Here is a 16,726-nt window from a genome sequence, read left to right as displayed (position 1 = left end):
GTCAGGTGCTGAGGACAAATTTTGAGGCACACTCTCAAGAGAAAAGATTTGTCTTGCAAGCAAGTCTAACAGTATTGGTAATTTAAATTGATACATAAATAAAATTACAAATTACTCTAAGTTACAACCTTTAGGACTAATGATAAACAGTCAAACTTAAAATATTAGACACTTGAATGCCATGGGTTTATTGTGCTGCACTTGCCTTTCATCTGATCTTGGTTATTTTAAAAACAATAAAAACCTTGTATGATTTATAGTTTCCAAGTTTCTAAATTTCATTTGGCTAAAGTTTACTGACCTCTTGCTATGAGCCAGACCTAATTCTAAATACTCCCTGCTTATCTAACCACAACATTCTTAAGAGATAGTAATACTTTTATTTTCATTTTATAAGTGGGGGGAAAACAGAGCACAGAAACATAAATAACTTGCCCAAAGTCACACAGTCAGTAGATGGGATAGTCAGAACTTGAAACCAGGCAATCTGGCTCCATACTTTTAACCCTGCACCTTCTTCAGCGCGTTCACACATCATCCTATTCAATGCCCAACCCATCCATTCGCCTAACGAACATGAATAAAGCACGGATTGTGTTCCAGGTATTGCGCCAGATGGTGGATGATCAGAAAAAAGTGCGAGACATGGGACTTGGTGCACCATCCAGAAAAGGAGAGAAACTTAGAGAGTGTTGCGTGGCCTTCCCAGGGTGGCCGGGGGAAATGCGATCCTGCCCATGTCCTTCGCTGAGCTACAAAAGAGGAGTGTCTTTTGGGAAATTCTGTACACCAGAGTTCTCCAGATTGTTCAGTAGGATCCCAGGTGCAGCAAACCTTCCTGGCTGAGGATCTGTACTTCACTTGAAAAATTTCTTGATTGTTTTATTTTTCTCAGGCTTAAAATCGAGAAGAAAACCTTTTTTTGCCCCCTCAACTGCAGTGTATTAGAAATACGAAAAGGGGGGAGCGGGGGAGGAAAAGTTCCCCTTCCCCACACCCTCCAAGTCCAGACCTAAATGTTTTCTCACCAAAGCCCGAGTTACCATCAAGTGAAGTCTCTGCATCTGTATGAATCTAATTTAAGGTCCAGCCTAAACCGAGGCGATGTGACTTTCTTGCAGGAGACATCCTCAAACCGGGGCTCTGGGACCGTTTTAAACCCATAGGCTTATTCTAAGGTACCCGAGGCTGTGTAGTCAAAAGTGTAAGTTGAACTGGGGTCAAGTGAAGCTAAGACACAAGGGCGGGGGCAGAGTGCTGTGCCTGAAGGGTGAGATGGGCCCCCAAATGGAAGGAGTAATCACGAAGAGAATGATTGGCCGTAAGAGGACTGAGGAGAGGAGAGCAGGAGGAATGAGGCTCAGGGCCAGGCACGGCAGTGAGGGAACCTGTGCTTGGGCAGCAGTGAGGAGCGTAATTGCAGGGACCATGCGGAAACAGAACGGTCTTTGGGAAGCAAAGGGAACATCAGGAACGACTAGGGATTTGAATGGAAACAAACCTAATTTCAAACTCCAGTTCCATCACTGCTTGAACTTGCAATCAACTCAGTGGATTGCTGTGAGGATTAAAAGAAGGAAGACGTGTAATGCACTTAGCCTAATGTTTCACACATCGTCAATATTCAATACATACAAGTTGTCTTGTTCTTCTGCTTTTTAATCATCTTCCCCTCACCCATCTACATCCCAATCTTGATTCTTTTTTATTCTTATTTTTTTTTTGTATTTTTATTGATTTTTAGAGAGAGAGAGAGGAAGGGAGAGAGATAGATACATCAATGAGAGAGAAATAATCATTGGTCGGCTGCATGCCCCGTACTGGGGATCAAGGTCTGACCCAGAATCAAACCATGACCTCCTGATTCTTGGGTTGATGCTCAATGGCTGAGCCACATCCGCCCAGCCCAATCTTGATTCTTCTTTATAAATTGGCTTTACTGTTCCTTTCCCAAACAGATGTGATTTTAGGAAATCCTAACAACAATTTAAAATTCTTTCTAATTAGCTTAAAGCTGTGAATACCTTTGTGCTTAAAATATTACATATTTCTCTGGGGAAAATGTGTTGCCATCCCTGACAAACAGATAAAGTCTAAAAAATATTTGAATTCTCCCTGTCACTGAAATAAAATGTTTATCTGAAAGATCATAAAGAGTAAAGCAATAAATAAATGATTTAAAGAAAAAATATGGAGTCACTTATCAGAAACAAAAACAGTGACCACTCAAAATTAAGCATAGAATTTTAAGCAAAGGGTTAAATTCCATGCAAATTATATAAAAAATTAACACAATCTTATAACATAAGCTTGAAAATGCTAATGCCAGATTTAAAGGATATAAGGAAAACTGCATTAGAAGAAAATCCTAAGAACCTAGATAAACACTTTAGAGTTATTTTGCAACTTTGTTCTTGGAGTATTGCTTGAAATAAACAGCACATCATGTAAGAAATATTTTATCTTTAGTGATTTTAGAAGTAGTGATTTTGTCATAATAAGATTTGTCCTATAAGATAAGGAAATTATAATGTACAGAGGTAACTGCCAAACTTTTAAAAACCAATAATAGGTTTCTTTAAATGAAATTTTATATGGGAGACTTGTATACATACAACACAAAATAGCAAAAGTGGGAGTGAGAACCTAGAATCCATCTGCTCCAGGAACACGTATTGTCTCTCCCCTCTAACCTTACAGACACTCTGGGTCCCCCACACCTCAGAGCTCCTCAGGTTACTACTGCTCTGAAGCATCATTGATCTATTTGGTTGTTGCTGTTGTTGTAGTTGTTTTCTAAATTGCATGTTGTATCTGTGGTGGTTAAAAAATATAACAATGCTTTTTTCTCCTACCTTCTAAGTTCTTCTAGGCTGGACTAATAATCAAATTAACAAAGATAGATTAACAGGAGAAAAATCAAAATTTTAATAAATGCACATTCACATAAGCATGAAAATTCCAAAGACAATGAGGCAACATTACGTATATAAGACATTTTTAGACAAAGGAGAAGGTTGACAGGAATGAGATATTAGATTTCAGAAGTGAGAATGAGAGATTTACAAGAAGTTGAGGAGGAGCGAAACATACAGGAAAATCCTTGCCAGGCAACTTGGACACCGTGAGACACAGTGGGTATCTAGCTAACAGGCACCTTCCTGAAGCGCTCTTATCTTTCACACTTAATTCAAGCTAGGCCAAGGTGAACATCCTAAGATTCTCTTCCTGAATCTCTTGGGCAGAAAAGTGGGGAAGGGTCGCCCAGTCCTCATGGCTCAGTGGTTGAACATCGACCTGTGCACCAGAAGGTCATGGTTTGATTCCCAGTCAGGGCACATGCCTGCAGGGTCATGGGCTTGATTCCCAGTGTGAAGCATGTAGGAGGCAGCCCATCAGTGATTCTCTCTCATCATTCATATTTCTATCTCTTTCTCTCTGAAATCAATAAAAATATACTTTAAAAAAACAACAGGGGGGAGGGTCAAAGCTTCCTTCTCAATCTTTGTTTATTAATAAAGAGCTTAAAAATCAATATTCCAAAAGACAACTTCAGGGTGGCAAATCTTTGGTTTCCTTCATAATTAATTAGTGTGTCATTCAGTAAATTTTAATCAATCTCAGTTATTATTTTATCTTGCATATGAAATAAAGTACATCACAGTGCATTTCAATAAGATAAAGTATTGCTTTTGAAATATTTATCAGGTATATATGAGTATATATGCCTGGGTACACTGTGTCATTATGTAAAGTGATTTTAAGCTCTAGTCAAGAAAATTCTGAATGCCCCCCCCCCGCCCCCCGCGCCCCACGTCTCCACACACTACTTCATGAGGTTGAGAAAACCTCATGAAAATAACACTAACACTTTGGTAAAATAATTTGAAATTATAAACTTCCAACTCTAATAAAATGGAGTTCTACTCAGAATAAAATGAAGAACTTCAAAGAAAGAATTTTTTGCTAGCAATGAAGAAAGTAGCTGGATCTTTTTAAATTTTGATTTTAGAATTTATGAGTTATTAATTCCATGTTATTTTTTTCCTATCAAAAACATTTTAGTTTTAAGCCTAAGATTGTTGAAGAATGTGTGCTGCCTTAGCCTATCTATCATAGTCACTAAGTCGTTCATAAATCAGGGATGCATATATCAAAGCATTACAAATGCCTCAAATGTACAAAGTGGTAATAGTAATAACTAGATTAAATCATTACATTGGATGATGTTGTTTCTCTTAATGCATTAGAGATATGTTTATCTTTTAAGTCTGAGTATCATTCTTGTGTTAATTTTCATATTAATGATCATCCAATGTGATCAGCTCTTTTTCATGTGGCGCATAAGGGTCTTCTGTCGGTTGAGCTCCTAATCACTAGGTTCCCAATAGAATAAGTCCCTTGGCCTTAAGCTGCACAGTGTTTTCTCAGAATGATTCATCTCATCTCTGACCAGGTCTCAGGATGATTCAAGATATTATGGAGTCTTCAACAAACAGCATATGATAAAGATTGCTTAAAGAATTTCTTCTGCGCAACAGGCTTTTAGTCGTCCACACCAAGCCCATCTCATGACGTAGTGACGTTAAAGTGGTACTGATCAATGCAGAGTATTGTTAAGTAGCCTGCTTAATGGGCAAGACTTCTTTACCACTGGCTCTGAATTTGGTCTGTAGGTGTCTCACAAAACCGGTCCAGGAGCTAGTTGAACTAATATGCATATCATTAATGTAATAGGAATTACAGTTGCAATAATTATTAACATTTTAATGTCTGATCACTACCATATATGGGACAACTGAGTCCCAATGCAATTTCCTTCTCTTCCTATAATTTATAATATGAATTTACCTTTTGTAATCCACAAATTCATTCAACAACAATCTATTTAGTGCCTACTATATGTAAGACACTACACTAGAAACACCATGGCATCAAAACACAAGGAAGACATCACTTTGGCTTCAAGAATATTGGAATATGGTCTTGAGATGACAACTTTTAAACTAGCAATAACAATAGTCAATTCCTATTGTATAACTTATGTGCCAGGCAAGTTTCTAAAATTTTTAACTTCATGTTTTAGAACATTGCTTGGCACATAAGTCACTCAATAAGCATAGTTGTTGATCCTTCCTCCTAGATCTTATCTTTCAGTGAGAAAAGCAAAGAAGCAAATGTATGAACAACTGATAAGTTTCATGATAGAGAAAGTTCAGGATTTATGCACTCAGCAGAGTGCCTAACAGGGTCTAGGAAAATCAGGAAAAACTATCAGAGGAAGGAATATTAAAATTGAAACTCACTTGAGTGTTAGCCAGAACAAGAAATAAGCAAAAATATATAAATAGTGTCTGATGTGTATGTATCACAGCCCCCCACCACTCCATACACATATGCAAATAGTGAAATAGGGACAGCTGGGAAAGGAATAAAAGGAAAGACTAATGCATTTAAATAAGGAGAGATGATAAGGGTAGAATCTTAGTATCTCAGAAAATCACTTTGTCCCCAACTCCTCTACTATAATGGATAAGGATACCTTCTTAGAGCTATGTATGTAGTATTGAAGAAAATTATTTTTTGAATATTTCCCTCCAAATTAAATAATAAGAAAGTAAGAAATGCGTGCTATAGTAAAGCCCACCACAAGCAGCTTCTCTATCTTGTTCATTTGAATATAGTACGGGTTAAACAAAGGCCTACATGGAAGAGTGACTCATCTCTATTACGTGAGTTTTACACTTAGTCTTGACAATTTATGAGAGGCCTGTGCTATAAACATCCCCTTGCTGAGGACCACAGCTGACTCATCTTCTTTTATCATAATATTTGGTATTAGAAGAAATACAGACTATTCATGTCTGTAATTTGACTTCCATCTTTCCCATTCTACTGAACTTTCTCCTGGAAGGTTACCAGTGACGTCGCTATTGCCAAATCTCTGCCATCATTCCTCTTGTCTTGACCTCATTGCTCCATCTGCTCTTGGTGACCGGGCCTCCTCTTTGGAACGCCCACCTCCTTTGACTTTGGAAATCCAGCACTGTCATCATTGCCCTTTTATGTTTTTTTAACTCTCTTACGTATATCCTGGCACTAAATAAATATCTGATATTCATTTATGTTAACACATATCTTATAGTTCTGTCCCATTATTTTATTAAACATTAATTTGTGTTCCATAAAAATACTAAGATGAATGAAAGACAGGAGCACTTATAATTGCTAAGTTTTACAGATGAGGTGATTAAAATTCAAGTAAGGTCATAAGGTCAAAAGAGTCAACAACTGATGAGAGCCAGGATTTCAACCTATAGCTTCTGACTACTATTTTAATATCAGTTTTTGTCAATTGATTGCTTTATTTTCTGATTTTTAGGACATTTAATACCTATAATTTTTTTTCATCAAAAAGAGTGAAACTTTCCTTATAAATGTGGTTTGGGTCATACAACAATGCAGTTTTCTTTATGTGTAACAGTATCTACTGGTAGATTTCCTAGTTGCTAAAGCCCCACTTCTTTTTACTTTTGGTAGAGTTCATGATTCATAACTTGTGAGCAAAGGAAAGAAAATTTTAACAGGCCTAAGCAAAGATCTTAGGGGTGATGGAGGTAAGATTCTAGAACAGTGGAGAAGCCTGGATGTAGAATAAACTACCTTTTCATATCCCGAGGACATTATCTGTGCTGTAACTCTAGCATATTTTAGTCAATACCTTTGTATCCTTGTCTAAAATTGTTCAATCTTACAAGACACAGGATCAAGAGACAGTAAAGCTGTGGTTCCATATTAGTGCCACATTTCAGACGCCATAGAGAGAATTTGCATTAAAGATTGTCTAGTTTAAACTTGCATTTTAAGGATGAGAGGAGTCTGGCCCAGAGCAGTTAAATGACCTCTATAAGATCACACAATTACAGTCAGGACCAGACCTTGGATCTAAAACGTGTGGTTTAGTGTTCTCTCCCTCTTTCCATGTTTTAATTAAAACATCAAGCTGCTTGTTTGTAAAAATACATTCGTTTGAGGCCCTTCCCAAACCAAGTGAATCAGAATCTCTGGGAAGGTAAGGACCAGTTTCCCCCCTGAAGCTGACCAAGTGATTTTAAAGAGCAGCCATAAACGAGAACCAGTGTCTAGCCAGCCAAATAACAAAATGTTAACAATATACACGAATAATTCCTTATAGAGTAAGGTGCATTGCAAGATAGAGTATTATCTTCTTTATGTGTAATTTTATTGAGGGATATTTTCCAAATCCATTATTACTAGTAATATCCAATATAATAAAAATAAAGACTTTAGTAGCTTTTTGTTTTGTAGCCTTCACTAGCAAGTTTTTACTTGTCTGTTAGTGCTAGTGCTAAACAGAGGGAAAAAAATCAATCATAAAATATTCCTAGAATTTGGGGGGCATCCCACTCTGTCTTGTAGATATTTTTACCCCCAGTGTCTACATAAATTAGACTACACTAGGTAATGTTTATTACCATTTAGATTTAGAAAGTAATTCACAGGTACCTTTGAGGAGATTAAAAGATATGAAAGTTTCAAGCTTAAACATTTATAACATATGTTTTGCCTTTTTATACACCAGAAAAGAACATAAATATTAAATACTTGTAAAATTGCATAAATCCATATGTAATCATGCCATAATCACGCAAATGATTTAGCAATAAAATGCAAAGTTCCCCAAAGGCTGATTGGTGGTTGAATGAGACATAAAATGACTGTTGAATGCCTAAGCATAAAATTATTGTTGAATCAATAACTTTAAGGAGGTTAATATTTTAACTGTAAAGTGTTACGTAAGGAGTAGCAGCCTGGATGGAGGTAATGTGCAATTACATGCAACTAGGCGTCAGTTAAACATGAAATAGTACTGCTTTAAATAGGGATGTTAATCTGCCTGCATTCCTAATTCATCATCACTACATGTGAAATGAATGGTCTGTGGTTATACATAAGTGACCCAGGAGGCGCTTCTAGGGCACAACTCAGGGCAAGTACAAGAGGCAGCAGCTTCAGGTTCCTAGGAGTTTCAAATAGTATCTGCTCTTTTTACATTCCGTGGTTACTGAATGATTTTTCAGAGGATTCTGTTGATGAAATCCACAAAAAGCATGTTTGATATGACATTTTTAGAATAAAATGCTTTTCATAAACACAAGGAACAATAAAAAAGATAGACAATTGCTCTGATAGTGGAAGGTGGAAGACAGGCACACACAGTTCTCTCCTTCATAGGAAAATAATAACATAGACTGCTCTTCTCAAGGAAAGAGTGTAAAACTACCTGCAAAGGGATGTGAATGCTTTTAGCCAACAATCTGAAACTAGGGAACCAGAAATGTGGATTTTAATGAGACTGTATGAGAGCGCCGCACATATAACAAACTTTCACTAACGGGCACTGCATATTATAAGTAAAAGCAATAATACAGTGCAGTGGTGAAGAGTGTAGTGCTGGCTGGAATTAGGCTGCCTGGTTTTAATTCTGTCTTTGTAAAATGGAAATAAAATGGTACCTACCCCAAAGAATTATTTTGAGGAACAAGTGAGCAAACATTTAAAACTGCCAGGTGAATTTAAAATATTAGATATTAATATTAGTTGCTATCATTATTGTTATTAAGCACATCTCATTTAGATTTAAGAATAAATATTAAGTGCTTTCATGTTCCTTACCACCTACAGTTCTGAATCTAAAAGAAACCACAAACAGCAGATATTGTTTTTTTAATGAGTCCCCTCATCCAACCACTTAATCACTCAGCAGTCAAGAGTATGTAAATTTTCAAATGTGTTGTCATTTTTAATTTAAGAAAAACCCTCAAATTATGAAGTCAATCAATGACAAAATATAATTTACTATTTAGTAGACTTAAAAGCATTACCTATTTTTATTTTCTTCTACATCTTTGATTATATGCTAAAAGAAAAAGAAGATAATTTTACCTTTTGAATTCTTGAACCAATTCTCAATTAAGAATGGATTACTCCAGAGAGAAAGACTCTTTTTAAAAAGTCTATGATAGAGGTTATTTAAATAAAAGAGAGTACCATAAATTCAATATATGTTCCTCCTTCTCTCTATTTTGTTTCTTACTGGATTAAAAGTTCCTTGGCTTCAGGGATGTACCTGTCTTATCTGTATCCATATAACAATGTCATTACAAAGACATTCAATAAATATTTGATGAGCATATAAACTAAAAGAGAGATTTGTGTAAATAGCATTGTAGTCTGTTGATTTTGGTCAAAGAGAAAAGCAAAACAGTTATTATTTTATAAAGGTATGGGTAAATATGGAGCCCAGAATTTTTCTTGGAAATGTGTCCTTTTTTTTTGTATTTCATAAGACTTTATTTAATTTAAACATATATTTTAAAAATTATCATGAAAGACATAAATTCTTCATTCAAGGTGAACTTGTTCAAAAGGCCCCATGTAGTTAACATCTAACTAAAGTTAGAATAAAATCATTTTCCCCCAAAAGTTGGCATCTAATAGAACAGAATTATGTTTAAATTCTTATATATTGAATATTAAACATAACACTCTCATCTTGGACACTTTCCTTATTTTCCAATGCCTTCACTGGCAAAAAGGGATCCAATATCATTCCAACTAAGGATCAACTAAATGAAAGACTTTAAACATTTGTGGTATAAAAAAGCTGATTCACCAGGTGTGCTCTGTTGTCAATTTTAAAAGCAGTGATTTCAAAATAAGCAAGTGTCAATTGCAGTCCCAAAGAGCTCCAACTTGGGGCCAGGCATGGGGGATAATGGAAGAAGAATTGTGAGGTTTTATAAGTTCTTGTCTGAGGCTGGATGGTGGCTCTTTAGGGTTGGCCCAGCGATTGATCTGGCTGCGGTCTGTAGGGCTGTACCAGTTTAGGGCCTGAAAGTGGATGCTGGTAGTCCAGGATTCCCTCACTTCCCCTAAGAGGACCCACTTTAATGTAAAAAGATTATTTTTGCAGCATTTATCTGTCTGGTAGTGGCTACATGTTTGTTATGTATCAATTACAAACATAGGCCACGATCCACCTTGAGTTTAGTATCAATTTAAAATGAATACATTTTAATAATCATAACAGAGACTCAATGAATTCTAAAGACTAGCATTATATATATTTACTAACCTTTTAAAAGAAACCCCAATACCTCTCAGACGTGGACTTGCTCATCTAGCTAATGTGTTTAACTCACTTCCTAGTAGGAAAATTCCATATGACTTGATTATTTTCTTCCCAAGTTGTTCTATCTTCAAAAATGTTTGTGCCTTTAAGAGGAATTATAATTGTAATTCATACTATGGGTATATATTTAAATGAGCGATTAATGAAAATAGTCCTCAATTATTAAAAAAAAAAAAAAAAAAGTTGCGGAGGCAGTGGCCAATCTTCCCCGATGCGTCATGGTGGAGTCATTCTCAAAAACTAATGGCTACAAAATTGAGTAAACATAGAACCAATAAAGAAAAGATTTCTTCACACCATACGAAGAGTACATTGCTGTGGAAACTTTTGGGAGAAGCACAGCATTTTTTTTTTCACAGTGATAATATCTCATGCTTGCAAACATCAGCCACAAAGTAAAAAATTCCTCCCCACATATCAATACCATAGAGCTGACTGTTGCGGAATGGCCCCATTCGCCTCAGTGCGTTCCACCCCATCCTTCTTTTGAGCACGAAGCACAAGACCGTATTTGGTGAAACAAGCCATTAATTAGGACTAATACATTCTTCTTGTCACTCCTTGCAAGTAACTCCCCATCATCGGGCAGAAGAAGGAAATACTCCCAGTTGACACCTCATTCTTTCAAATTCTGCCTTAATTTTTCAAACGCTTGAGCTATTTATTTTCCAAATCTACTTTGTAAAACAAAAGCTATTACATAGCCAGCAGTCCCTTTTCCTAATTCTAATTTACCAAATTGTGATCTCTATCAATGCTCAGTAAAACTTCAACCTAGTCCCAGGATCATATTTCTTGGTTTCATTTTTTCTTTACAAAAGAGCAGTTAAGTGATAAGTCACTTTCTGCTTGATTTCTTGGTAGACTCAGAAGCTAGATTTTGGAGCCCATAATCCTACCCCTCTCCCACTATGCATTGATTCATGACTATTGACCACCCACCAAGTACCACCATCCTACCAAGTGCTAGCATCAATGTTTACATATAATAATATGTATTTTTAATGAGTGATAACCTTGTGGTAGGCATTGTGGTAAGTACCTTCATTATCTTGATTTTTTTTACTATTATCCCTATTTTACATATGAGAAAACTGAAAGAGATTAAATTACTTGTCCAAGGGTTCAAAAGCAGACTTACTAAATCCATGATCTTAAGCATAGATGGAAGGATTTAGTAAGCATTTGTTTCCAACATGAAAGTTCTGGACATTAAAGGGCACCATTCGGGGTGAGGAAGAAAAAGGTGGGGGAAAAAGAGGATAATAAGAAAACAATAAAAGGTCAGAAGGTAGGAGTTATTAACATTCATCAGATGTCATTTTCTATTCAAATATGTTTTCAGTAACATTGAAATGACTCACTGTTCTTAGGCCTTACCGGGGAATAAAATAAAAAAGTAAAATCAGTTATGTAGTCATACAAATTTGAATATATGACTTACAACCAATAACATTTAAATAATACCAAGTAGTTTCATCAGGTGTGAAGTACCAAATCTATAATTCTATGAGTCTAGGTGGAAGGTAAAAAATAATGGCTGTAAGAAGTCAGAATGAAAAGAGATATCTGGAAGGTCAAGAAATCCAGGCCTTTGAGAAGAACTGAGGAAATAAGTAGGACTTGAGTAGCTCCAGTAAAACTCAGCCATTCCCCCAAACTGTGAATCCATCAGCACAGACAGGAAAGTGGGAATAAGCAAGGGTGTAGTGAGTTTTCCAGCCAGGCTGGGGTGAGACGATTTGGTGAACTAGTGGGAGCTGAGATTGAAAAGACTGGGTTCAGGTTTGTGGCAGGTCTTGTCCAAAAGGCAATGAGCAGGCACTGAATGATTTTGTGCAGGGAAGTGATAGGATTAAGACAAAATTTGGGGAAGTTCAAATGGAAGTCTGATGGATAGCAAATAGGACGGAACGAAATATATAATTTAGGACTTTCTTCATATTCGCCACATTGAAGCCTTAAATGCATGTAGTACCATGGAACAGAGGCACCGAGAAGGAAGATGTGGACATGAAAGGCACCCCTGAGGAGTCACACGTGTACACACACACACACACACACACACACACAGTTTTGGCAGAAACCAGACATCGTTTCCACTATTGGGAACACCAGCGCTGGTTTGGGGTCAAGTTATGCCTGTCACCCAGAGCAACTAAAGCCACCCACTATTCAGGCAAATGGCCCCACAAAGCAAAGCAATCCATCTGGCCCATGCTCCCCACCTCCACCCTGAGGAGTCAGAGGGGAAGATGGAAAAGTTTGGGGAGTAGTCTCGGGCTCACCCAAAGGGCATTTTTTCATTCCTCAGCCACTGTCAGGTGTTGAGAGAGGGAGGAGGACATCCGGACTGCGCTCGAGCCACTCCTCCCCTGCGGCCCATTATGAAACTCCGGACACTTTGCACCTCACCCCGCTAGAAGTCCTCCAGCCCCAGGCTCCTCCCGAGGCTCTTATAAAGGTCGCGTTGTGGGGCCAGTGAGCTCAATTGCTGGACAGACCAGTGTCAGGGGAACGTGGCAGACAGGCGGCCCTCCGGTCTCTCCACCGCGCTCCAGCCGCAGCCCGGCCACCCCGCGCTCCCAGCCCGGCCGGTGAGCTCCCTCCCCGCGCCGCCCGCCGCCCGGCAGAGAGCCCGACCGCCGCGTGCCCCCCGGACAGGATGGAGCCGCGCCTCGCCCCCCGCGCCCGCGCCCGCGCGCTGCTGCTCTGCCTGGGTAAGCCCCCGCCCGCCGCCAGGACACCCGTGCGCTCGAGTGCGTTGCGCTCGTCCTTGGACAATCGGGGAGTTTCCACCGGCTACCGTGCACCCTTGGAAAGGATGTCTCTTGCGTGCCAGTCCGTCTCTCCCTCCAGCCCGGGAGGAGGGGAATCGGCATAAAAAAACGCTTTTCTTTGATAAATTAACTATTGGTATATGTGTCATGCATGGATTTATACAGCTCCGTATTAGGCAGAATAAAAAGTCGGAAAGTTTTGGGTTGTTTTGCTTTTAAATTTGCTGTTCTAGAGACCCAAAGACCTGGATGCGCTCTGGCACTTCAGGCCGAGTTCTTTCTCGTAGGGGCCGGAGTGGGGAGGAGGCGGGAGGAGACGAGCCCGGGGCGCGGGAGACCCTTTGGAAAGTAGTGCTTTCTTGCCGTTTGCCCTCCGTTCTCTAAGTCAAGCCTGGTTGAGCTCCCGGGGGCGCGGGTGGCAGGTTTGCTGGAGCCCCAGACCCCCGGGATGAAACCGCTGTTCTTACCTGGAGCGGAGGGACGCGCCCAGGTCCTGGAGCTCCTCGCCGCCAATCGACCTCCCACCTGCCCTTTCGGGTTTGTCCCTGAGCCCTCCTGGCGGAAGGCTGGGCAGCGCTTTTCACTGGCGGGCATGGCACCCCACAGCCTGTAATCGCTGAGTGTACTTTGATGCCTATCATCATCTTATTTGAAATGAGTTAATGTTAGTCGACGGGGGCGGGGGGGGGGGGCGGGGGCAGGAGGAATCTAGAGTAAGCTTCTTAGTTTGAATATATATATATATATATATATATATAATCTTCTCTCCATTCCTTAAAGTTGAAGAGGAATTTGGAGTTGCATATGATTTAAATAAGGAAATAAAACTTGCCAGTCTCACATTCTTTCTGGACGCGCAATGAGGCGAATTCCCCTACCTACCTACCTACCTACCTGTGCAGGATGTGACAGTTAAATTGTTATTTCGACACACCTTATCTCAGGGGTTGAGACCTAATGAAATGCATGCTACGCATAGTGGAACTTGTCCAAGCTCAGGAATGTAAGTGGAAACTGGATGTCTGGTTTCTACCAGAACTGTGCTAAGGACTTGGTAGAAGATTCTCTAGTAAATAATGTGGCTTTGCTGTCTTTGTTTTTAAATCTCTGTGAAAATAATAAAATTTAAAGGTGACAGTCTTCCTAGAGTTAGAGCTTAACCTAGAGGTCACAATGGCTTAGCGCTTTCCCCCCTCACCTGTAAGGTAGCATGCGAACAATGCCAAGTGTCTGTTCGGGACAGTCATTAAATATTCTAATTTGAGACAGCAAGAGCCTATGAATAACCTGGTTACTACCCACCTATGTTGTGTGTGTTTTTGTTGTCATGAAAGTGCTTAACTCCTTTATTGCATTACTTAATTATAGTTCACTTATTTCATCAGCTGCCAAGCCCATTTCCAAATGAGCTAGGTCAGTTTCTGTTTTCCCAGTGTGTTCAGATATTTCTCTGCCACTAGGAAAGTTCCTGTTTGAAGTTCTATAGCATTTATCCACACTCTATGCAGGTATGCAAGTCCAATAGTTTTATTCTAAAGCACCTGGGGGGAAAAGGTAAGGTCAACTGTTAATTCTGAAATTGCCCCCTCCCCAACAAAATATAATCTAGAAAAACTTTTCCCAAATGACTTTTCTCATTTATTTTAGATTTCAGCAAACTGTTTATTATTTCCATTTTGTGGAATTCATATGTCTCTTTGATACTTAGGGGCTCTTGATCTAAAATAAAGCATTTTCATTGATACCCAAATGGACTTTTGAGCATATTCCTGAATGATATCTCCAAGACAATTTCTGTGTACCTCATTGCACAATGACAGAGAATTGAGCAGAATAAACATTTATTTTCTTGAAAATATGGGAAGCGTGGATCTCAATGAGACTTGGCTCTCCTCAGATCTTTTCTGTTGACCTGAGAGTTTGTGAGCTGCCTGAATGTTAGCACACCTGAGATGACACCTCTAGGCAGAAAACATGATGACAGGCCTCTCCTGTCTGGGTTTTGACCCAGGTACCCAGCTGCCTTCCACATCACCTGGCCATATGAACAACTTGGGTAATTGGGGTGTGAGGTTCCACATTGGGGGCCAAATCTAGGAGTTTGGAAGGGAACTAACAGTTACCAAATGCCTACTGTGAGCCAATCATGTTGTGTGGTAGGTGCTTTACACACATCATCTCACTTACTTCTTAAAGTAACTGTATGAGGTTGGTATGAGTAGCCCAGTTGGACAAATGAATAAACTAAGGCTCAGGAAAGAAACTAGAGTAAATGGCAAGAATAAATGTCTTCTGTCCATTTTTGCCCAAGAATCTCTCATTTCCTGGTTAATAGTCACACAAAAGATACAAATGTCATGTAAGAAATCCTCTTCAAAGAGACTATAAATTAAGGTGTGGTTTCCTCATCTGTAAGACTTCACCCTGAATATAGACTTATGCAAAGTGCCTAACTAATAAGGTTGTAATTTCTGCTGGGAACATTTCTTAGGAAGGGAGACAATGGCGAGACACCCCAAAGCTGTGATATCCTTGGGGAGGAGCACCCTGACAGCCATCCTCTTGCTATAGCAATTCTGGAAGCTTTAACAAGTGAAGTAATATGGCAGACTCAGTGTCCTCTGGCAATGTGTTATGAAAGACTGGGTGTCTACTTACAGGGCAAAGAAAAGTTCTGTGACATTCTAGGTTAAAGTAATGACTTTATTAACTAGGATTCTATCTATAATACACAAGATGACTTGATAATTGTCCAGAAAAAAATGTTAACCCTTAACTTTTTTAGGACAAAAATCCTGAATTTTAAATTTGAGTCATGAAAGTGAGTTAAATGCAAATCTTCTTGCAAACCCTCCAGATAAGATAAAAAGTCTCACTCTCATATATAAAAATATACACATTTATATATGTCAAATTTGATAGTTTTGAATCAAGAGACATAGATAGTACATAGAATCTAGGGTTCACACCCCAATTTTTTTTATTTGATACTTCCAGAAAGATTTATTCTGTTGTGAACTTCAATTTTCTCATCTGTAAGATGGAGATCATAATAACTATGTTATCAGGTTATTGTATATGGAATTAACAAATTGAATATTAGAAAATAATAAAAAATACTTTTAAAATTAGAGCTATTTTCATCATCATCAAGTGCTTTCTTATAAAACACCTCATTTAAACTTTTTAACTCCCTTTTAACCAGGAAAGGTATTATCATTCACATTTTTTAAACAAGAAAACAAATTTAAAAATAAGTGTTATCCCTCGCATAAGGCTTCATTTTTTAATGTGCGGACCCTCTGCTGGGGACGACCCTAACTCACTCTTCACTTTTGGTGAAAGTTCTACTCATTCTTTAAGTCTGGAGAAAAGTGTCAAGCTTTCTCTGATAACCCCCTCCACCTTTCTTCTCCCACCACCCAAAAATAAGGATGTAGATTTACCCGACAGGGAAGAAACCATGGTCACAAAGATGGTTTTCTCAGGACCAGGGGTATCTATTACACTCCAGGTGTGCTGACCCCTGAGACTTCCCCAACTGTGGGAAACTCGATTGCACAATTTGTGGAAGTGGGGGACTGTGTTCACATTCTCCCCTGGCATAAATAAATAATATAAGATAAAGTAAAAATACATGAATAAATGTGCAGCCTGTTCCCCAGCCCCCTTATACCTCTCCCATTCCTGTGGCCCTGCCCTTTTCAAGGAATACCATGCTTCTAGCCCT

At 38.7% G+C, this 16,726-nt stretch overlaps 1 protein-coding gene across 1 annotated transcript in view; it reads left to right on the top strand.

Moving 5' to 3' along the window:
- Window positions 1-576: 576 nt before the first annotated feature.
- The window catches only part of EREG (epiregulin), a gene marked incomplete at both ends in the record, with an annotated part of 28,574 nt that continues 12,424 nt past the window's right edge, over window positions 577-16,726 (top strand). The window contains one exon of the mRNA XM_081113325.1: window positions 577-811. Coding sequence (XP_080969451.1) covers window positions 577-811 — 235 coding nt within the window. The remainder of the gene's footprint in view (window positions 812-16,726) is intronic.

Source organism: Myotis nattereri, assembly GCF_964212035.1.
Source record: "Myotis nattereri genome assembly, chromosome: 1".
In the NCBI taxonomy this organism is placed as follows: Eukaryota; Metazoa; Chordata; class Mammalia; order Chiroptera; family Vespertilionidae; genus Myotis; species Myotis nattereri.
This window is presented reverse-complemented; position numbering and strand designations above follow the sequence as displayed.